Source organism: Rhinatrema bivittatum, chromosome 4 (genome assembly GCF_901001135.1).
Source record: "Rhinatrema bivittatum chromosome 4, aRhiBiv1.1, whole genome shotgun sequence".
Classification (NCBI taxonomy): Eukaryota; Metazoa; Chordata; class Amphibia; order Gymnophiona; family Rhinatrematidae; genus Rhinatrema; species Rhinatrema bivittatum.
The window spans coordinates 323,040,725-323,063,374 of NC_042618.1; the positions used below are offsets into that span (position 1 = coordinate 323,040,725).

Consider the following 22,650-nt stretch of genomic DNA (forward strand, 5'->3'; position numbering starts at 1 on the left):
AGTATTTCTTGCTGTTCCTGCTCCTATTTTTCCTGTTTATCCTGTGCTACCTGTTTCCATCTCCTGGCTCAGCCCCTGCCCTGAGGTTATGAGTCACAGCCAGAACCTGTCAGCACTTACACTCTCACACAGGCTCTACAGACCATCCACCCCGCCTTGCCCTAGGCCCTGCTTCATGCATCTTCTTGGTCAGCCCCCTCCATGGCTTCTTGTTTCCCAGTGCCTGATTTGCCCTTTACTTCTATGTTAGCTCTGCTTTTACCCTCTTTGTCCTTCTCTCCCCCTCAACTGTTGCTATCTCTGGTTATTGCTCCTGCTTTTACCCTGCTTGCCCCTCTCTCCCTCCCTCCCCAGCAGTTCCTGTCTCTGGTTATTGCCCTCCTTCTCCTCTGGGGATGCGCAGTAGTGTGTGTGCTAGGGATTCACAGACTCAGGGGTTTCTTCGCCAGAGAAAGGCTTTGGGGTCTCACTCCTGGAAAAACAGACGACCGCTCCAAAGCTTCCTGGCCTGGACACTGACCTACAGATAAAATCTGTCCCAAGGCAGGAGGTTAAAGGAAGGAGGGAGAAGAAAAAGCTCCAGGGGGTGTTAGTTCAATTTATAGGAAGAAGAATATCAATACCAGAAAAGCAGGGAGTGCAGTGCACAATAGGATAAAAAGCTGACATGCACCAACTAGGAGACAGAGCTCAGGGTGATAGAGTCTGATGATTTCAAGGTAGCAAAATGATGAGACAAGGCTCTGGCCAGAGCGATACCTCCGACGTCCAGCCAGTCACGGCGTGTGCACATGCACCTTCGCTGCCTTGAACAGCCATAGTGGAACTAGAGGCGTGCACGTACTCATCTTCACCAGCGGGGAGCCTGAAGCTGCTCTCTCTCAACGCCCTTCTACTGTTGCTGGGGGCTTGCGTGGCCGCGGCCAGGGCAGGTCAGGGGGCTTTGGGTTGGGTTGGTTCGGTTTGGGCCTGGCAAATTGCGTCTCTCTCTGCTGGGGCTTTGGGTTGGGTTGGTTCGGTTTGGGACTGGGAAATTGCATCTCTCTATGCTGGGGCTTTGGGTTGGGTTGGTTCGGTTTGGGACTGGGAAATTGTGTCTCTCTCTGCTGGGGCTTTGGGTTGGTTTAGTTCGGTTTGGGACTGGGAAATTGTGTCTCTCTCTGCTGGGGCTTTGGGTTGGGTTGGTTCGGTTTGGGACTGGGAAATTTTATCTCTCTTGTCCATCCGAAGGAGGGTGCTTTGTTGCTCTCCCTGCCTCCGATCACCGGCTGCTGGGGCTTGCTAGCGCCAGGCGCTGGTACCTGTCATTTCAAATGTCATATGAAATGACAGGTTCCAGCGCACCCAGGATACTGTATAGGCGCTGTATAGCGCTCTATACAGTAAAATGGATTGCGCGGGCCTAACGCTTCTTGGGCGCTTCTTGTATGCGGCTTGCATTTGCATGCCATTTTAATACAGAATCGAGTGGTAGGTGAGCCGGACTGTGCGTGCGGCAAACCCGGGTGCGTCCGGCACTAACGCATCTCATCCTACCGCTCCTTACTGTATCGGCCCGTCAGTTTCATAATCTCCATCACTCCCTCAGAGATCTGCTGTGTTTATCCCCTGCTTTCTTGAATTCAGATGCTGTTCTTGTTTCCAACACCTCCACTGAGAGGCCGGTCTATGCATTCACTAGGGGTGTGCATTCGTATTGACCGCATATGTAAAACGCTACGCATATTTTTTTTTTAACTTAAAAAAGTGATGTGACATAAACGATCGGATTTCCCACATATCCAACATAGCTATGTTGGATATGTTGGAAATCGCGATTGTTGAGCCAAAATAAAAATTTAAACCCCCTCACCCTCCTTAATCCCCCCCCCCCCCAGACTTACCACAACTCCCTGGTGATCGAGCGAGGAGTGAGGACGCCATTTCTGCAATCCTTGGCGAGAAGCATGTGACGTCGGCGCCACGTCGAGTGACGCGGCGTCACGTGATTCCCGGCGAGTTCGCGCCGGAAGGCTCATTCGGCCCAAAAGGAACTTTTGGCCAGCTTGGGGAGGTCAGGAGGCCCCCCCAAGCTGGCCAAAAGTTTTTTTGGGTCGAACGAGCCTTCTGGCGCGACAACGCCGGGAATCACGTGACGTCGGCGCCACGTGATTCCCGGCGAGTTCGCGCCGGAAGGCTCGTTCGGCCCAAAAAGAACTTTTGGCCAGCTTGGGGGGGCCTCCTGACGTCACTCGACGTGGCGCCGACGTCACATGCTTCTCGCCAAGGATTGCAGAAATGGCGTCCTCACTCCTCGCTCGATCACCAGGGAGTTGTGGTAAGTCTGGGGGGGGGGATTAAGGAGGGTGAGGGGGTTTAAATTTTTTTTTTTGCACATATGGACATATACCCAACTCATTTAATTTTTTTTATGTCCATATTGACTGCAAATGGGACCCCCTTTGGACATATTGACATATGGACATAAACTTTTGCTCTGCACATCCCTAGTATTCACTACCCTCTCTGTAAAGAAATATTTCCTAAGATTACTCCTGAGTCTACCCTCTTTCACCCTCATTTCATGACCTCTCGTTTTAGAGCCTCCTTTCGATTGAAAAAGGTTCACCTCCTGTGCATGGAAACCTTTGAGATATTTATATGTCTCTATCATATCTCCCCTATCTTGCCTTTCCTGACCAAAATGATAAAGAGCATGGAAAGACTCCCCTATGAGGAAAGGTTAAAGAGGTTAGGGCTGTTCAGCTTGGAGAAGAAACGGCTGAGGAGGGATATGATAGAGTCTACAAAATCATGAAAGGACTTGAATGAGTAAATGTGAATCAGTTATTTACTCTTTCAGATAATATAAGGACTAGGGGGCACTCCATGACATAAGCAAGTAGCCCATTTAAACAAATTGGAGAAAATTCATTTTCACTGAATGCATAATTAAGCTCTAGAATTCATTGCCAGAGGTTGTGGTCATGGCTGTTAGTATAACTGAGTTTAAAAAAGGTTTGGATAAGTTCCTAGTAGGGGTGTGCATTCGTTTTGAATGCATATGTAAAACGCAACATATTTTTAAAAGAGAAAAAAAAAGGTTTGAGGAGAAACGCATCACGAGTTCCAACGTATTCAACATATTTCTGTTGAATACGTTGAACCTAAATAAACACTTAAACCCCCCCACCCTCCTGACCCCCCCAAGACTTACCAAAACTCCCTGGTGGTCCAGCGGGGAGTCAGGAAACCATCCCTGCACTCCTTTGTGATTTCCTCATGGCGCCGATAGCCTGTGTCACAGGGGCTGCCGTGCCATTGGTCAGCCCCTGTCACATGGTCACCGGCGCCATCTTGTGCTCCTACCACGTGACAGGTAGGTCATGTGGCAGGAGTTCGCTCCGGGACTCCCGTTGGACCCAACCGGAACTTTTGGCCAGCTTGGGGGGGCCTCCTGACCCCCCCAAGCTGGCCAAAAGTTCCGGTTGGGTCCAACGGGGGTCCCGGGGCAGAGGAGCACGTGACGCCGGAGCGGAGGAGCATGTGATGCCGGAGCGGAGTGATGCCGGCGTCACGTGCTCCTCCGCGCTTCCGCTCCCGGACCCCCGTTGGACCCAACCGGAACTTTTGGCCAGCTTGGGGGGGCCTCCTGACCCCCACAAGACTTGCTAAAAGTCCAGCGGGGGTCCTGGAGCGGAGGAGCGGAGGAGCACGTGACGCTGGAGCGGAGGAGCACGTGACACTGGCGTCATGCCGGCGTCACGTGCTCCTCCGCTCCGGCGTCATGTGTCCCTCCGCTCCGGGACTCCCGTTGGACCCAACCGGAACTTTTGGTCAGCTTGGGGGGTCAGGAGGCCCCCCCAAGCTGGCCAAAAGTTCTGGTTGGGTCCAACAGGGGTCCCGGAGCGACCTCCTGTCACATGACCTACCTGTCACGTGGTAGGAGCACAAGATGGCGCCGGTGACCATGTGACAGGGGCTGACCAATGGCACGGCAGCCCCTGTGACACAGGCTATCGGCGCCATGAGGAAATCGCAGACGAGTGCAGGGATGGCTTCCTAACTCCCCGCTGGACCACCAGGGAGTTTTGGTAAGTCTTGGGGGGGGGATTAAGGAGGGTGGGGGGTTTAAATTTTTATTTAGGGAACTGGGCAACGTATGGACAGATCCACAACTTATGGATTTCTCCATACGTCCATATTGAACGGAATCGACCCTCACCTACAATGTATCAACGACTCAACGTAACCTTTTTGACTGCACATCTCTAGTTCCTAGAGCAGAAGTCCATAAACAGCTATTAATCAATAAGGATTAGTAGCTTGGATCTATTCATTTAATGTGTGGGTACTTGCAGGTACTTGTGACTTGGTTGGCCATATTGGACACAGGATTCTGGGCTTGATGGACCCTTTGTCTGACCCAGAATGGCATATCTTATGTTCTTATGCCACCTCTATCAAAGGACAGAGTGGTTAAAAAATACTATAAAATAAATAAATAACTACATTCAAAAAGATTCCAGGTCATCAGCCTAGCAAAACATTCCACTGATGGAACTGCATTTCAGCCCAAAACAGCAGAGGAATGACTGCTTTGTGCTTCTGAGAAGGCATCTCAGTATCTCACATGGAGCAGTGATATGAGTTCATCAGGCCTCCTAGAATGCCCTGGGGTAACCTGCAAGGTGCAGAGGTTACAACCTGAAACAGCAAGCATTGAGGCAACCTACACAGAGAACACCTGTATAAGGTGTTTCAAAGGACAACAGGATGTCGGTCTTCACTTATGTAGATCCTAAAGGAGAGCTGAGTGTTTTTGTGTGTGTGTGTGTGTGTGTGTGTGTGTTGGGGGGGGGATATGATACAGATGTCTAAATAACTGAAAAATATTAATACAAGGAAGCTGTAGAACTAGGATCATGATATGAAACGCTAAGGGGTAGAATCAGGAGCAACATCAGGAAATATTTTTTCACAGAAAAAGTGGTGGATGTCTGGGATTGCCCTCCTGGAGGTGGTAATCGTGAAAACAAGAAAAGTAATGGAATCCAAAAGGGAGTAGGATCAATACAGAGGATTCTTAGAGGCAAGATGATGAAAATGAAGCACTGGGTAAGATGTGGGTAAGTTGCACGGAGCGGCATTTGAAACTGTTGAGGGGGTAAATTGTCTGGGATGAGAGCAAGCTCCTTGCTGTTGACGAGGATGAGGGGGTGGAGGATAATGTCTCCATGGTGGACAGAAAGACCCCCTCAGTGCCCACTCAGCAGGATGTCAGTCCTCACTTATTTTTACCCTAGAGTTAGGGGGTATATGATATGGATGTTTAAATGCCCGAAAGGTATTAATAATGCTCAAGGAATTGTAGAACTAGGGGTCATGAAACTCAGGGGGTATAAAATATTTTACCAAAGAAAGTGTGGTGGATGCCTGGAATGACCTCCAGGAGGTGATGGTGAAGATGACAAAGGTAATGTAATTCAAAAGGGTGTGGGATCAACGCAGAGGATCCTTGGATGCAAGAGGATGAAAATGAAGCACAGGTAAGATGTGGTCACTTTTCTCTAAGGGAGAGAAACTGCACAGAGTGACAGTTACAACTCTGGAAGATAAAGGTGAAGCTTCTTTGACCTTCTCTCTCCATTGCAAATCTCATCAGCAAGCCTGTCCTGGACATCTCCTTTAGGTCTGCGGCCCACTGCCATGTCAGTCTGCATGAGCCAATACCCATCACAGAGACTCTTGATGCCATTTCCAAAACATGAACAGTCAAGGGGACCCTTTGTGTTCCACACTTCATCCCCTTGTCCACTATTGACTCGAGGGTATCACGCTGCTTCTGAGGAAGCCACTCCAACAACTAGGGATGTGCAGAGGGTACGGATTTGTCTGATTGGTATTCGTCGGGAAAATTCTTTGCATTCGTCGAATGGCGCCCCCGATATGTTGATATGTGCATTCGTTTTCCGGTTCCCATTAAAGTCAATGGGGGAAGTATTTTCAGCCTATTTTTGGCTGCAGAATTGGGATTTTCTTATCAATTTTGATGAAACTTCTGGGGAGCAATCATCAGAACAACAAAAGATTTCCAAGGCACTTAGACTGTGGCAAAGTGGCACCAAAATGGCATGAATAGCCTAAGGCACTGTAAAGGAGCAAAGGGGTACCAGAAGTGGCAAGGGTGTTTTAACAGAGGCACAAAGCAGCAGCGAGAGCGTCAAAAACACACCACAGTTTCAAAAGAGAGCAATGATAACAGATGCATGAACCTTCGAAGGCAGCACAACAGGCAAAGCGGGAAGACAAGTGGCATCAACACCCTACAGCACAATGAAGGGGGAACATAGCAAGCAGAGAGACTAGCACCAACACACTGAAGAACGATGATAAAGTGGCAAGAACACCACAAGGAGTTGAGTGAGTCATCTGGTGTATGGCAGCAAGGCAGAGTGGCAGAAAGTTGATAGGGGCAAGACAGGCTGGCAGAGCTGAGGTAGTCAGGTCGCTGTGGTGTTGATAAGGGAAAGACAAGGAGGCAAGACAAGATGAGGCTCAGCATGTGGCGGGACTGTCAACTGAGCGTACTGTGCACCCAACCCATCTTGAAACAGGGACCAGGGAGTCTAACACGAGTGCTAGGACCTGAAACATGATGAACTATGCCTGGGTGGGGTGGAGCATCTGCGGATGCAGATTTTGGTGGTAGTAGCAAATATTCAAACAAGAGCCCCGGGGAGAGTTTCCTTTCCTTTGCACAGGAAATGGCTCCCTAGAATGGGTTCGCCCCTAGAGTAGGGTGTTTCCATTGGCGTCTAGTGAGCTCTCGCTGTTCTTTTAAAATCTGGTGGAGTTAGCAGATATACAAACGAGAATTGTCAAGGCCGAGGCGGAGGAGGTTACCATGTACACAGCGGTTCAACATGGGTCAGAGGGTAGATACAGGCTGGCTACACCTGGGGAGAGTTCCCTTTCCTTTGAGCCGGGAAGGGCTCCCCGGAATGGGTTGGCCCCTGGAGAGGAGCACGAGCCTTCAAAGCATGGCAACCTGGAGCAGGGTGCCATGTGAACAGCGGTTCAACATGGGTTAACAGGTACTAAGAGATATGCTGCTACACCGGGGAGCATTCCCTTTCCTTTGAGCGGGAAAGGGCTCCCCAGAATGGGTTTACACCTAGAGTGGAGCATGAGCCTTCAAAGCATGGCGACGTGGAGCAGGGTCTTACTATGAGCATGGTCTCACTGTGTTTGCCACAGTCTAAGTACCTTGGAGATCTTTTCTCATTCTGAACATGGGTCAGCAGGTACTAAGAGATAGGCTGCAACACCGGGGAGAGTTCCCTTTCTTTGAGCAGGAAAGGGCTCCCTGGAATGGATTGGCCCCTAGAGTGTATAATGGTAAAAATTGTTAGGATTTAAGCATTTGCAAACAGATCATGACTTCATAAGCAAGATAGAGGAAGTTCTCTTCTCTGCCCTGAAACTAAAGACACCTGTTTGTTTTATTTAAGGATCCATGCTGTGAAAGATTACTAGTTTTAATTGCTAGAGACTGAGGTTTCCCTTTGCAATGAGGGTTCAGCCGTTAGGACTGGACACCATTCAAGGACAGAACCACGAACAGGCACACCATTCAAGGACAGAGGTCAAACACTTGTAGGGACATAAGGCCTAGACGAACAGGCACAGCAGTCGAGGACAGAGGGACATAAGGCCTGGACGAACAGGCACAGCAATCGAGGTCCAACCCTTGTAGGGAAATAAGGCCTGGAAGGACCGGCACAGCATTCGAGGACACAAGTCAGACACTCTTAGGGACATAAGGCCTGGACGAACAGGCACAGGAGTCAAGGACATAGGTCAATCCCACCTAGGAACATAATGCTTGGATGAACAGGCACAGCATTCAAGGACAGAGGTCAAGCCCACCTAGTGACATAAGGCATGGACGAACAGATACCTCAATACAAGACAGAGTCAATCCCACATAGGGACATAAGGCCTGGATGGACAGGCACAGCAATAGAGGACAGGGGTCAAGCTCACCTAGTGACATATGGCCTGGATGGACAGGCACAGCAATTGAGGACAGAGGTCAAGCCCATGTATGGACATAAGGCCTGGACAAACAGGCACAGCAATACAGGACAGAGTCAATCCCAGATAGGGACATAAGGCCTGGACAGACAGACACAGCAATAGAGGACAGAGTCAATCCCACTAGGGACATAAGGCCTGGATGGACAGGCACAGCAATCGAGGACAGAGGTCAAGCCCACATAGGGATATAAGGTGTTGACAAACAGGCACAGCAATCAAGGACAGAGGTTAAGCCCACGTATGGACATAAGGCCTGGATGAACAGGCACAGCAATTGAGGACAGATGTCAAGCCCATGTATGGACATAAGGCCTGGATGAACAGGCACAGCAATTGACAGGACAGAGTCAATCCCAGTTAGGGACATAAGGCCTGGACGGACAGGCACAGCAATTGACAGGACAGAGTCAATCCCAGGTAGGGACATAAGGCCTGGACGGAAAGACACAGCAATAGAGGATTTCCTTTGTGCAGGTATGTTGTGGTTTGACCTGTTAATTCTTCCTGAACTGGTTCACTGCCAGAAGAAAATAGCATCTTTTTCATTTCTGAAAAATAATTCAACAGAGGATGCTTTTAGAGCAATAAAGACTAGAGATGTGAATCGGAACCAGAATCAGATCCGATTTCAGTTCCGATTCACATCTCTAATAAAGACTGCCATTTGTGAAGCAAGAACTGAGCTAGAGATTATTTTTGAATACCCAGAAGCTATTAACTGTACTTATGCACTTTAGTTGATGGCAAAGGAACATGAAGATCTCTCAGAAATAAGAAAACCGCTATTCAAGTCAAAATCTACAATATCAACATATGTTGACTTTGTGGTTTACACAGTGCGTCTGTAAACAATGGGAACACAGAGGATAAACTAGAGTGCAACTACCTCCAGTTTTCAATAGTACTTGAAACATTACTGTTGGCAAGGTCATGAAAAATATTGAGCATATGAAATATGCAAGGTCCAAACATCTTAAATCAGCTTTTTATGTTCTTACAATCCAAATGTGGATGGACAGGCACAGCGTTAGAGGTTAGACCTTTGTAGGGACGTATGGCCTGGACAGTGGACGGACAAGCACAGCGTTTGAGGTCAGGCCCAGTGTTTGAGGTAAGGCCCTTGTAGGGACATACGGCCTGGACAGTGGATGGACAGGCACAGCGTTTCAGGTCAGGTACATGTGCTGCAGTGCTTATATTATCTGGAGCATAGGAGGCAGTTTAAGCTGCTGCAAGGCTTTCAATTGCTTTCATTCATCTTGCCATTCACAGGGAAAATTTGGAAACCCAAGCAAAGGCAGGTTTACTTTCAAAAACACTAGCATTTCCATCAACTTTGGTGCCAGCCTTGAGCAGTGAGGGCTCATGATATCCCCTGTCATTGAAAAGATACGTTCACTTGGCACACTGGTTGGTGGACATGACAGATATCGCTGAGCCACTTTGGCTAGGTGTGGCCAGACAGTGTACTTGTGTGCCCAATATACCAGCGGTTCTGTCTGCATGTTCACTGTAGGCTCTGAGAGATACCGTGTCATTGACAGCTGTGCTTGGGTGGGCTGAGAGTCACTCATGCCAGCTGCTTTCTCTCTCATCCGTCACACAACAGATGAATCTTTATGGGCAACATGCCTTTGGCGTTCAGAAGTGGAGGAGGAGGAGGAGGTACTATCTGTTGCAGAGAGAGTGCTGCTCCTGCTTGGGCTAGCACAATTCTCTGAAGTGCCCGCTGTTTCCACCTCTGCTTCATGCCTAATCTGTCTCTGCCTATGGCGCTCCTGTTCACGGACTTTTGCTAACAGCAGATCCTTCACCAATAAGAGACAATCGTACTGTAGGGCGATTTTACATGGGGATCACAGACTGTGGCGAGCATGTATGTGTTCTGTTCTGTTAAAGGTCTTAATCTCTCTTCCACCTGCTGCTGCAAAACGTCCACACAATGCAGCACCTCAACTGTCATTCCCTCTTCCTGTTTAAAGACCTCCAAATGTTCATCCAGGAAAACTATAGTGATGATATCAGCCATGGTGGCACTTTTGGAACTCAGCTCCTCCATGACATCCTTGAAAGGCTGCAGATTTTTACCAGCTGACTCATGACTAACCAATCATGATGCCCTAGGGCAGTGGTTCTCAACCCTGTCCTGGGGACCCCCCCAGCCAGTCGGGTATTCATGATATCCACAATGAATATGCATGAGAGAAAATTTGCAAATACTACCTCCATAACATGCAAATTTTCTCTCATGCATATTCATTGTGGATATCATGAAAACCCGACTGGCTGGGGGGGTCCCCAGGACAGGGTTGAGAACCACTGCCCTAGGGGATTCTGCACACCTATGTCCATTGCACCAGAAAGTTCATGAAGGGATGTCTGCAGTTCTACTAACCTCTCAAGCATCATAAAGGTGGCATTGTCTTGAATGAGACGCTTGTGAGGCATCTCCAAATCAGTCTGCTTTTGTCAGAGAACCTGCCCCGCCTTCACACTTCTGTGGAAGTGCGCGGCTATGTTCCTGCACTTCTGTATTAACCTATGCAGGTATTCATTCTCTTTGTCATTGGAATCCAACCCCAGAGCTGACTTCACTACCAGGTGCAGAGTGTGTGCAAAACATCGGATGTTCTGAAAGCACCTGTCAGTTATTGCCTTAACCATGTTTGCACCATTGTCTGTGATAAAGAACCCTTCCTGAGGATTCCTGTCTCGCTGGTGTAGTTGCCAGCCCTCCAGCATCTGTCTGAATATTGCCTGCGGTATGGGCCTGGTCCGTCAGGTGGGTGTGCAGTAAAGCCCACCTTCACCCTGATACTTGCTCAGTAATAGAGCTGCTACCTGCCCCTGCCTCAGCCAGGTCCCACCAGTGTGCTGACAGGAAGAGGTAAGAGTGTGCAGCATTCATGGCAGTCCAGATATCACAGGTGAAATGCAATATCCCCTCTGCTTTAGCTAGCAGCACTTGCATGCGATGCAACACTGCTTGTACAGGCTGGGAATGGCCTTTCTGCTAAATGTGGTTCTGGAGGGGACTTTGTAATTTGGAACTACGACCTTCAGAAAATGCTTGAAATCCACATTCTTCACTAACTGCAAGGGCTGGTCATCAAGAGCAATCAGTTCCCCAATGCTTCTGGTTACAACTTTTGAGGCTGCCTGCCTCCTACCCGGGGATAGCATTACCGCACTCCACCCCATTTCCGCCATGGTGGGTTGTCGCTTCTGCCACATGTCAGGGGGTTGCTGGCCTGCCACCTGACTGCTAGAAGGGGATGAGGGCATGGGCTGACTCTGCTACTTTTGAACCACTTTACGCTGCTTGGAAGGGGTCCCCTGACTGGTACTGCCACCATCCCCAGATGGCAGTACTGTTGTTGGGTGTTGCCTCTTCATATGATGCATCATGCCAAAATTAGATAGATGTCCCATTTGCTTGCCTCTGCTAATAGCCCTGCCACAGTAATTACACCGAGCAAAATGCGGGTCATCCGTCACTTTAAAGTGGCTGCAGATTGCAGATGTCTTTCGTGATCCTCCCTTCTCTAAAGCCTTGGGGGTAGATGCTAGCCCTGGAGCTGAAGTAGTGGGTGCACCCTGAGAAGCAATGCCAGGGGCCTCAGTCATCCTCTGTGCCTGTGCTGACTGCTCTTCCTCCTCCTCATCAGTTTCATCTCTCCCCTGCTGCACTGAAGTGGAGGCTAAGACAGGACTAACGGATTCTCCTAAAGCTTCGTCAGCTATTACTTCTTCCGTTTCTGATGAGAATCCCACACAAGATGTTTCTTCATCTGAATCAGAAGCAAACAGTGACTGTGCTATATTGTCAATGCTAAGTCTTAGTCGAAATTTCTGTCCCCCTGCTGCTTTTGGGTGTTGACATTTTGTCTGGCATGACTCAGCCTCTTCTTCCCTCACCTCCAAAACTACAGGGTCAGAAACAGGTGGTGGCAATGGCGATGCATCATGGTCAGATTTCATTTTTTTTCTGGATGGAACTGCCTGCTCCTCCAAAGAGTTTAGATTGCAACAGGTCCCTTTTTAACTTTAATGGGGGACTGGCAAGAGTGCCTCCTCTGCCAGTCCCCTCTGCCAGTCCCAATCACTCAACCACATCTAGCTTTCCCTGACATTATGGATTTAATGTCACTGCCTAGTGCCTACTGGCTGCCCACTGTCACAGTGCCTTGCTATGCACTAATGTAACATGTGTGGTGTGCACACACACACACACAGCTTGCTTGTTAGCACAAAAGAGGCAGATTGGGGATTTCACTGCACAGACTAACCCTATAATAAAGTTCAGTCTGCTAAACTTCCCACTGCCCACTGTCACCATGCCTTGCTATGCACTAATGTAATGTGTGTGGTGCGCACACACACACAGCTTGTTTGTAAGCACAAAAGAGGCAGACTGGGGATTTCACTGCACAGACTGTCCCAATAATAAAGTTCAGTCTGCTAAACTACCCACTGTCCACTGTCACAGTGCCTTGCTATGCATTAATCAGGCTGATACAGTGAAGTCTGCGGGAGAGCGGACGAATACCTGCTCTCCCGGCGCACACAGGCCACTCGCCTTTGCGCACGATACAGTATTTAAATTAGGTGGTGCGGTAGAAACGGGCAAAAGGAGGCGCTAGGGACACTAGCGCGTCCCTAGCGCCTCCTTTTGACCCGGAGCAGCAGCTGTCAGCGGGTTTGACAGTTGATGCTCAATTTTGCTGGCATCTGTTCTCAAGCCCGCTGACAGCCACGGGCACAGAAACCGGACGCCGGCAAAATTGAGTGTCCGGTTTTCGGCCCGACAGCTGCCGGCCCATTTAAAAAATTTTTTCCTTTTTTTTTTTTACTTTTTTTACCTTTCGGGACCTCTGACTTAATATCGCCATGATGTTAAGTTGGAGGATGCACAGAAAAGCAGTTTTTACTGCTTTTCTGTGCACTTTTCCGGTGCCGGCAGAAACTAGCGCCTACCTTTGGGTAGGTGCTAATTTCTTAAAGTAAAATGTGCACCTTGGCTGCACATTTTACTTACTGAATTGCGCAGGCATACCTAATAGGGCCATCAACATGCATTTGCATGTTGAGGGTGCTATTAGGTGCCATGGGTTGGACACGCATTTTCCTCCCCTTACTGAATAAAGGGTAAGGGGAAACGCGCATCCAAGCGCATCCAAGGGCAGGTATGTGTGTGGTGTGCACACACACACAGCTTGCTTGTAAGCACAAAAGAGGCAGACTGGGGATTTCACTGCATAGACTGTCCCAATAATAAAGTTCAGTCAGCTAAACTGCCAGCCCACTGAAGCCCAAAAAATCTGGAATTGTTGGCACAGCAGGAAAATCGATGAAATATATTTTCCAATGGAAATTCTAGAAAACTAGCTAAAAATTGAATATATCTCTCCCAACCTCAACACCCAAATGGTGCTTGCTTGCAACCTAACCCAGAGGGTGAATTAAACAAAATGACACTGCTAGCAGCTTCTGTCCCTGGCACAGAGACTGTCTCAGATCACCTATATAAACTGCTTAAAAAACAAACCGGGCAGCAGCAAAATAAAGAAATATATTTTTCTCTTAAGTAACTAGCCTAGCTAGCAATTCAATATAATTTCTGAACTCAGACTAGCTCTGTGTGCAGCCACCTTCCGCAGAGACCACCTTCCCAGTCCACCCCTGCAAAGAACGTGCGTGGCACGCCGCGTGCTTAAGTATATATAGTGCTGGGTCATCAGAAAAATCGTCACCAAGCACTGAATGACAGTGTGATTGGCTGCATTCAGTGCATTTCACAAAATGTTATCGCTGATACGCTGCATTCCGGTATCCGTGCCAACCTGTCCGACCCACTCTGACAGGGCTGTGAGGTCACTGATGACTCACAGGAAAGGGCTGGTTTTTGGCTCTGGATACACCCAAATGGCGTTCTCCGATTGCAAATGGTGGCGAAGAAAAGCGTGCGCTGCCAAACGGATGAAACGGATGATATGTTATATTCGTGGGGAGTCGCGATACGTTTCGCTTCCCCATGAATACAACAAATAGGGACATATACGTTGTGGATTGCCAATACGTCGAAAACGAATGCACACCCCTACCAACAACCCCTTCACATCCCTCAGGAGCTGTTGCATATACTGGCTCATAAAGGGTTGGTAGGAAGCTAAGAGGGCAATGAGCATAGCTCCCTGATAAGAATTTCTCCCAAGAAGCTCTTTTTAAAAATTGGCCTCACATTGGCCACCCTCCAGGTACCATCAACTTTTAAATTATAAGTTACAGATCACCAGAAATGCATCTGCAATTTCATGTTTGAACAACAATGGTGTGATTGTATCATGCCTCCACAAAAGTATTGGGGTAAATCTGTATAGCATGGCAGTTACAGCCCTAAACAGCATGGAGTGGTGGTTACAATCTCAAACAACAGCCGTAGAACAGCATCAGCCTTTCAAGAACAGAGTGACATGCATGGAGGGCGACCATGATTAAAACCCAAACTTATATGAGCATGGGGAAGTCGAATCTCTTTTAGCATAGCATCAGCCTTGGTGGGTGTGGGGAGTATTGCAAAGCCTGGTAATAAGATGGAGACAGGCTTTGGGTGTTGGCTTAAGTATTAGTTTGTAAGATGCAGGGCCTGAGGAGATTATCACTGTGGCAGAATTTGGACATACTTGTGTAATGGAACCTGCCCTTTGGTTAGTGAACCCGGGAAGCTACGTTTTGCCGGGATTCATCCGGTGAGGGAGAAGCTTACTTCCAGGACCCCTGGGCCACTAGTTGGGAGGAGAGTTTCCCACTAAAGGCGTACCCATGCTTAATTCTAGCAGGAAGAAATTATCCATATCAACATCCTTTATTTACCATATTCAACCAGTAAGCTCATGGGAGCAGGGACTACCACAAATTTCACCCAAACACTGCAACCCTTTTAGTAATAGCTTCACAGCCAGTTCCAGGAAGAAGTGCCCAAAGCAGCACATTCCAGAAGGAAAGCCTCTCTGCTTTTGTGCATCCTTAAGTGGGAGTGCAACTGGGGAAGGGAACAAGTTACCTTTAATCCGATGGGAAAGGAAATTATGGGAAAAACATCAAAGGTCCAGATGCAGAGAAGCCTGCCACAAAATTAAGGATCATGCACTAAAAGCAGATAACCTCAGTTCAAACAGTGGAACCCAAATGGTAACTACCAGAAGCAGAAAAAAATACTGAACACCATAATAAATTATTATAATTTTTATGGAATTTGGGGTTTTTTCAAATATTTTAATAGAACATAAATGTTCCCTCTAGATAATCAACACATTATTTAACGCCAATAATGCATTTACCTAATGTAACCCCACCCTGGTGTGTCTCTCCTGCACAGGTGGGTACACAAACTGACTTGTAACTCTTCGGGGCTGGAACTTCTCCCTGGCTGGCTCTTCTGTCTCCCTCAATTCCCCAGGTGTGGATTCGTTGGATGAGGAAGAAAGGAGTCCTTTCAGGTCCCGATGTGCCAGGGTGGTTTCTTTACACATTCCTTGATGTATGTAGTTTCCCCTGGGGAGGATGTCAGTCCTTTATGTGAATGCAGTGAGTGCAAAATAAATACCCTGGAGTGACTTGAGTAGTGTCCAAAATAAACGTCTTTACTGTTAACACTGATGATGAATGACACAAAACTCAAACTGCAACCCCACAGAATTTTCTTCTCAATTTCTTTAGTCTCTTTCCTCTATCTGTGTAGGACTCACTTGTATCAGGAACCAGGGAAAAATCTCACTCTCTTGGATTAATTAATTGGAGTGCTTTAAGCTGGGCAAAACCCTTTCCAAAACCCATAACTTGCAAAAACAGTCTATGGCACTGCACAGAGAGTTAATTCTCCCTTTCTCTACCCAGGGTGGTAAACACCGGATGGGTGCTTCCAATGATGTTGTTTCCTTTACTCGTGGTTAGGAGATCTTCTAGATCTTTTATTTTACAGAGATCTCTTTAGATCTTTCACAGGATCCTTGATGATAAAGATCTTCTTGGAAACCAGAAGCTTTCTTGCTTCAAACAGGAAGGAAGGGGCAGCCAAACTTCCTCCTGGATGTTTTAACAAAAAGTATTCTTTCCCCCAAAAGGAAGAGAATCAAAATAGTAGAGTCCCCTCCTCACAGCAGGTCACCACCATGTCAGGAGTGTATTTTCCCTATCCCTGGGTGGCCCACACTCAGGGTTCCCTAATCCCTGTGGGCAGGAAAAGTCCAGGATACCAGTAAGGCTCCTAATAAAAATCTAAAAAATCACTTAAGGTAGACCCAGATTGAAAACTCCACCAAACAGATTGTGTACTGGAAGGAGAATACCCTCCTGACATGGACAGGACCCACAGGCTGGGCTAGCCTGTTTTGCTGACTGGGTCTGCAAAAACAACAAAAGTTAATTTCTCTACACCTCTGCACTCTCTGAAAACATAAAGGGACTGCCTCCTGAGCTCAGTTTGGAGAGCTCCAAAATAGACACTCAGGGGGACAGTCATTCCAGACTCCTTAAGAGGAGGAGCTGCATTTGAATGCTACCTCCCACTACTCTAATCTTCTCTCTATAACCGAACTTAGGGTTCACCCAGGTCTTATTAGGGGCGGGACGATGGTCCCTGTCACACTTACAACACTCAACAACATCAAATATATCTTATTTAATAACAGGTACTCCGTGGCACGGTTCTGGCTCTTGGCTCCAATGGCTAGAGCCAGCGAAGCGCCTGACGTAACGGCGTGAGCGAAGCAAAGCGTACTTTCATTGGCTTGAGCACCCAAATTGACGGGCGCTCAAGCCAATGAAAGCACATGGACGGCCGGGCGTGACGTCACCCGCCCGTCCATGTGATTCATTGGCTTGAGCGCCCAAATTGACGGGCGCTCAAGCCAATGAAAGCACATGGACAGGCGGGCATGACGTCACCCGCCCGTCCATGTGCTTCATTGGATTGAGCGCCCAAATTGACGGGCGCTCAAGCCAATGAAAGCACATGGACAGGCGGGCGTGACGCATGCCGTGACGTCACGCACGCCCGTCCATGTGCTTTCATTGGCTTGAGCGCCCGTCAATTTGGGCGCTCAAGCCAATGAAAGTACGCTTTGCTTCGCTCACGCCGTTACGTCAGGCGCTTCGCCTGCTCTAGCCATTGGAGCCGAGAGCCCGAACCGTGCTGCGGAGTACCTGCTGGAACATCATCGAGAGCCAGGAGAACCGGGACCTGCACGGGGGACCAATGGAAGCCGCTTTCGCCGCCGGCTGCCCCCTCCAGAGGATGGCAGAGAAGGCTGAAAGGGCTGAAAAAGCAACAAAAGGTAAGTTGGTACATACTGAGTCGCTTCGGGAGAAGGGGATTTTAGGTTTTTAGGTTTCCTTTTGGGGGAAAGTTTGCCGTCTACCCTTACCCCTGCCTCTAACGCAGGGGTAGGGGTAGGCGGTAAATTAGCAGGTTAAACATGCGGCAAAACTGCAGGTTAAAAAAACGATAGTCGGGGCGCGCGTTACTGTATGGGAGGGAATAGCTAATTCGATCGTTTACATCTAAAATACATGCCGCGGGCGGAAGGGGTTATCCGGTGATTTAAAGAGGCGGTAAGAATGGGTTAAAGGGGATAGTGTATCGCGGGTTGGACTAACACGGCCGAAAAGTAAGTAGAAAGCGGATTAGAAGCAGGGTAACCGCGGGCGCACTTTACTGTATTGATCTGTTTATTAGTATGATTTTACTATTATGATTAATGATTTATATATCTTGATTTTATTGATTGTTTCATGAGGAATGGTGATTTTTGTTTTTCCATTGTGCACTGTAGAGTCTGGCGTGATGCGTTTTACAGTTCAGTTTTTATCTGCACATTTCTATTTTTACTTTATGTGGCTTTATTCTGTAATTGGTGAGAATTTGTGTTCTGCATGCAAAGACTGAGATGAAGCATTCTTTTAGCATGTGGTTTCTCTGTAGGGATCTGTAGTAGCTTGGCCTGTTCTGTTTTCCTGATAGGAGGTGTATTGATATTTTAGATTCTGGTGTAATATTTGTGGTATTCTTTTTCATAGGTAAGGTTATAATTCTTTGAGTGTTGGTAGATACTGTGCTGATATGGGAGGACCATGCCAAAACATCATAATAGATATGATGCCATATGAATTCCAAGATGCAAAGTTTTCTTGTTGGCATCACAACAGTGCATGAAATTATCACAACATGTATATTAATTTTACCTCAGAATGTAATTTTTCATGTAAAATATGTTGTTATAAATGCATAATTTTAAATTGTGTGAGTGGGGGGGGGGGAGGGGGGGCGCCAGGCTGTAAGGTTTGCCTAGGGTGCCTAATACCCTTGCACCGGCCCTGCATCTATCTGAGCCTTTTATGGATCTTGAATGCTAAGTGCCTGTTGATAATAAAGGGCTATAACTTAAAGACTCTGAAAAAGAGAAAAACAAACACACTCTCCCACAATGAGGTAGATTCCCACAACACTGGAAATAATTAGCAGTATAGTAACTTGAGGATAAACATCAGCTTTAGGGAATTTTCAGCCAAAACGTACCCCAAAATCTAGCCGGCTAGATTTAGGCCTGTATTTCGTACATCTGGGTTTATATATTCCTAAAAGTATCAGGTTAGTGCTGAAAATCACAGCCAACTGGCTAAGTAAGTCACTCCAGAAATGGTTCTGAAGCCACTTCCTTTTTTTTGTAGCTAAATTTACCCACCTTGTGAATCTAGTTGCCCATTGAGGGAAAACCTTTAATACCAGATGTTTAACTGCCTAACTTTGAAGTTAGTCAATTGAACCTGTTAAAAATCCATCCCATGTTTTCCAGGATCCATTTAGTAAAAATTAACATTATTCTTGAAACCCTATAGAATATTTAGTTAGAATCAAAACAAATCTGATTGGCTAAAGCATGGGATATTGATGCCATATAAGGTGGTATATCGTGGACTTCATTTTATTTATTTCACACTGCAGGATTTATTCATTTATTTATTTTTTAAAACTGTGGCTATAGAAATTAAAAAAAATAAAAAAGTTTGATCCCACAATTCCATACCCTTGGCCGGAGGATCTGTCCTTAGCCTGTCAGAGAGTACTGTGGACCTTGGCCAAAATAGAAAGGCACAAACCTTTTATTAAACAAAAATATAAAAAAGGCAGTGCATTACCATACATTAGTAGGACCAAAACAAAAAGCATATATATCAATTAACTACTCCCCAAAGGAAAAGCAATAGAGCCAAGAAATAAGCAGGTTGATTTTTTGAAGACTAGTCAGTGCTGCTGGTGCTGCACAGCAGGATCAGCTTCATTACAGTCACACTCTTTCTATGGCACAGACATTAAACGGCTTGGTGGAGCGGGTTCCACTGTTGACTAATTCAAGGCTGCTGCTTTCTCCTGCCGGGATCTCCAAGGTGAACTTCTGCAGCAGACTGATAAAGAAGATGAAGATCTCCATCCGGGCGAGGGACTCCCCAATGCAGGACCTCTTTCCTGAGAAAAGGAGACCTGGTTAGTGCAGCCACGTACTGCTTTTCACAAGTCACTTCAGCCATGTCAGGTAAAAACATGGCGTTTTATGCTATAAGCCCTATAGAATATTAGGTAAGCTTCAAAACAGATCTGATTGGCTAAAGCAAGGGATATTAATGCCATATAAGGTGGTGTTCCGTGGATTTCACGTTTAGAATCCGAGCATCGCCTGCTCATTTTGAGAAGAGGAGGGGAGAAACATGGGCCCAGGCCGATGGCTCTGTGGCAGTGCTGCCCTCTGTTGTGCAGGAGACCTGGGCTCAGTTCTCAAGCCCTGTTTCTGCTCCATGGAGGCAGTGTTCACAGCTCCAAGGAGGGAGAAAGGATTTACAGTGTCCTCATTTCTGCTTTTAGAATGGATTTAACCTCCCAAGCAGAGTTCCTTGTAAAGTGCGTGCAATGCCGCTCATGCACAGCCACAGAACATATCACCAGCTGAAGCAATCCCACGCTGCCCAGCCCAGTCTGCTGTGCCAGTGCCAGGCTCACTAACAGCCAGTAATCCCTTATGGAGATGAGAGATAAAAGAGGCCTAGACTTCTCTTCTTTATCTTTCATTCAGGCCCCATCAGAAGTGGTGGGAGCTCATTGCTCTGCATTATCTGCATTGGCATTGCAAGCCTGTTCAAAATTTGAACGCCAGCACTTTCTAGCTGTTGATTTCATGCATCATGACCTCGGCAGCCAGGAAGTGCCGGACTGTGAGATTTGAAAATGCTTGTGGTGATTGCACAGACCATGCAGAGCAATATGCAGCAGAGGGATGGGCTTCTACCTCTTAGGTTAGCTGAGGAAGGCTGAGATGGATGCAGGGAAAGGGAGAGAAAGAGGCAAGGGGGTAGATGCTGGGGAAAGAGGTGAATGGGGAAGAGGGAGAGAAACAGAGTTGGCAGAGGAAAAGGGGTAGAAAAATATAGAGGGATAGGAAAAGAGGCATACGGGTGAGATGTGAGTTAGACCTGGAGAGACAGGAGAACGAGATAGGATGGAATTTGAGACAAAAAAGAATGTAAAGTAAGAGAAAAATTGGATTACAGGGATTGGAGAGAGGGAGCTGAAAAATATGGAAAAGCTACAGCAGAGTGAGAAAAGAAAAGAAGGCAATAAAGGGACAAGACAGAAGCTGAGAAGAGAAAGACAGAGAACATGGGAGAGAGATAGGGTGCCTGGTTTCCTGGTGGCAGCTGCACCAGATGGCGGCGCTATGATAGAAACAGAACATGATTTTTGGGGCAAGGGAAGGGTGGGAGGGGTGCGGCTTCCCCCAGGCTACGTTTGCCAAGTTATATTCACTATAGTAGTGCAAACACACACAAAATTAGGAACACTTCTTCCAAGTCCCCTTTCTGGGGTTGTTTCCCTGTGGCGGTGGGGGGGGGGGGATCTCCTATCCTAGATGCCTGGGGTGCTATTTAACCGGGTGACAGTCCTGCATCATGTGAACTGAGCAGTCCTGAGCAGCAAGGGTTCAGTGACAGGGGAGAGTTGTCATCCCCATGTGCCAGCACAGCTCCTGCAGTGTCCACAGTACCAGAAATGATCTGACTGCTGTACCTGCACCAAATGGGATGTGGGCATCGTTCTTCTTAAATTTTCCATTCTCATCCAGGAATCGATTTGGGTTAAAGTGGTCGGAATCTTCCCAGTATTGCTTGTCATAGAGAGAGGAATGCAGAAATGTAATCACCTGCGTACCCTGCAGAAGAAACAAGAAACAAAAAGGAGTGGAAAAACGATTTGTTTAACTTATTATGGAATAAAAAAAAGAGCGAACATAATAAGTTTTGCAATTTTATTAATACTACATTTCAAATATTACTCAAAGATAATTGATTTTATGGTTTGTTAGGTTGGATGTGGACATAGATTGTATGATTGGTATGCATGGATAAGAGTGGATATGTGATGGTCGTTATGAGTTTTAGCAATTATTAATATGTTGTGGTGACCTAGGGCTATTGTAAATTTGGGTTAATCAGTTGTCAAAGTACTTTGGGTTAATCAGTTGTCAAAGTACTTTGTATACATTTTATATTAATAAGTAATATTTGAAATGTAGTATTAATAAAATTGTAAAATGTATTGTGTTACCTCGTTTTTAATTTTATTAACATATGTTCAATTTGGAGGGTCTATATTGTGTTTGTACCTTCTCTTTTTTACCCAACGGTTAACTTATTAATGAGCCATAGGTTGTTTCTTAGTATCTAGACAGATGAATCCAGAACCAGTGGACTATGCACTCCTATCAGCAGATGGAGATGGAGCAAAGCTGACATCAGCCTGCCAGTATTCTCCATCTCCAGCAGATGGTGGACGTGCATCTCCCTAGTGGGGATTGTTTAAAGTTTTAGAAGGAGAAAGATAAAGGAAAATTTAATTTGCCTCACTCTCTTGCAGTGATACCAAATGGTCCGTCCCTCCCCCAGCTAAAAATTCCTGAGGTGATTTCCGTGGTCCCTCAGATGAGTGCCTTGGTCTGGTAGCTGTTTTTTTCAGCTGGCATGGACTTAGCTGTTGCTCAGCTTAAAGGCAGAGGGTGCAGGAAGCCGAGTGTGCCCTTTCCCCCTGCAGTCGTGAAGGAGTCTGAACGCTAAGTCGGAGACCAATTCTGTTCTCAGCCAGGACGGGTTGAGTTCAAGTATAGCTTTAAAAAAAAAAAAAAAGAACAGAGAAGGAGGGGTTTTTGTAGGGCTTCCTCCTTCCTCCCGTCTCTGTGCTTGGTGCGCTGATCTGGCATTCGTTCCCACCTCCGAGGGAGTTTGGGGGACATGGGAAGCCTGGCAGGTTGGGCAGCCCTTTTGGGCTAGGCCCTGTTCTTAGGCTTTTCTCTGTGCGTTGTGTGGTAGGCCGCGATGGTGTTTCACACGATTTCCTGCGCATTAGGTTGCCCTCTTCAGGACTGTCAGTTCATGCTAGTGTGTCTGGCTGTGCATCCATGTTGTGCGCCCAGTTTTTAGACATTTAGTTGGACACCTGCTTGGGCGTACAGCTGGTAGCAACGT

The 22,650-nt window shown here is 47.2% G+C and overlaps 1 protein-coding gene across 1 annotated transcript in view; it reads right to left on the reverse strand.

The window, feature by feature from the left end:
* Positions 1 to 19,219: 19,219 nt before the first annotated feature.
* LOC115090796 (cytochrome P450 2F2-like) overlaps positions 19,220 to 22,650 on the reverse strand; it is a 49,080-nt gene continuing 45,649 nt past the window's right edge. The window contains exons 8-9 of the mRNA XM_029600307.1: positions 21,200 to 21,341; positions 19,220 to 19,606 (exon numbers count right to left, since the gene is read on the reverse strand). Of these exons, the coding sequence (XP_029456167.1) occupies positions 19,428 to 19,606; positions 21,200 to 21,341 (321 nt within the window). The 3' untranslated portion in view covers positions 19,220 to 19,427. The remainder of the gene's footprint in view (positions 19,607 to 21,199; positions 21,342 to 22,650) is intronic.